The sequence below is a fragment of the Trypanosoma conorhini genome (genome assembly GCF_003719485.1).
Source record: "Trypanosoma conorhini strain 025E chromosome Unknown Tco_14.4_contig_01216, whole genome shotgun sequence".
In the NCBI taxonomy this organism is placed as follows: domain Eukaryota; phylum Euglenozoa; class Kinetoplastea; order Trypanosomatida; family Trypanosomatidae; genus Trypanosoma; species Trypanosoma conorhini.
In genome coordinates, this window is record NW_021705304.1 from 2,394 (window position 1) to 3,250 (window position 857).

General features: G+C 40.3%; 1 protein-coding gene across 1 annotated transcript; it reads right to left on the reverse strand.

Moving 5' to 3' along the window:
- On the reverse strand, positions 1-857 carry Tco025E_09666 (calpain-like cysteine peptidase; the record flags this gene model as incomplete). The annotated part of the gene is made up of 1 exon (XM_029376477.1): positions 1-857. A coding segment is annotated over one exon (857 nt), but the record flags the coding sequence as incomplete, so codon positions are not given.

An 857-nucleotide genomic window follows, 5' to 3' on the forward strand; every position in this document is an offset into this window, starting at 1 on the left:
TCATATCGCTTCTTCCCTCTGTAATGGAAGTGAGGAATAGACACTCATGGAAAAGGGCAGCGTGTTCAAACGCCTTTTTGCCAATGGAATAAATGTTACTATTTCATTGCGCTTAAGAGATAATGAAAAGTTAAACACCACAAGAGCATCCTTTCTAAATTCCGTAATAAATCGTGGATGGCCATCCTCAGATTGAGAGTCGCGATTTAGCCAAACCTCCAAGCCGACAGAGTGAGTTCTTTGTCGTACAGGCTCTTGAGAAAGTGCCACAACAAGTTTCTCAACCCTTTCCTCGTTATTATTTCTTAAAATCAATGAAGAATTTAAAGGGTCTGTCGGGCATAAAGTACCCTCTATTGTATACGTATAAGAAACCGGCAATGGATTTAGTTGAAATCTATCAACCGAAGTTGCGGTTAATGTGCATGTACAGTAAGAGGAAGCCGATGCTGTAAGTTGCAAGCGTTCATTTTCTCTTAAACGGAAAACTAAGGCAGCTTCTCCAAAATAATGCTTTTCGGTACAAAACAACGCATTTCTTGGACATACATCATAGCGTCTTTCGCTTTCCATTCCACCAGTATCATTTCCCTTGTGGACGTGCAATTGAATCCAACCTGGACAATGTTGAATATCCTCTTCTCTTTTTCGCAAAACAATCATAATTTCAGCCTCCGCATTTCCCATATTTGTAAGTAAAAAAGAAGGATTTTTCGCAAACGTTGAAGAACCATCTGTTCCTCCGGAGCAATCACATGTATGTTCCACAACATTTTTGTGATTGGTCCAAGGGTCACCTTGAGGCCAAAGTAGTAGACAGGCTTTCTCAAAGTACGTCAAGCAATTCTCAAAACCTA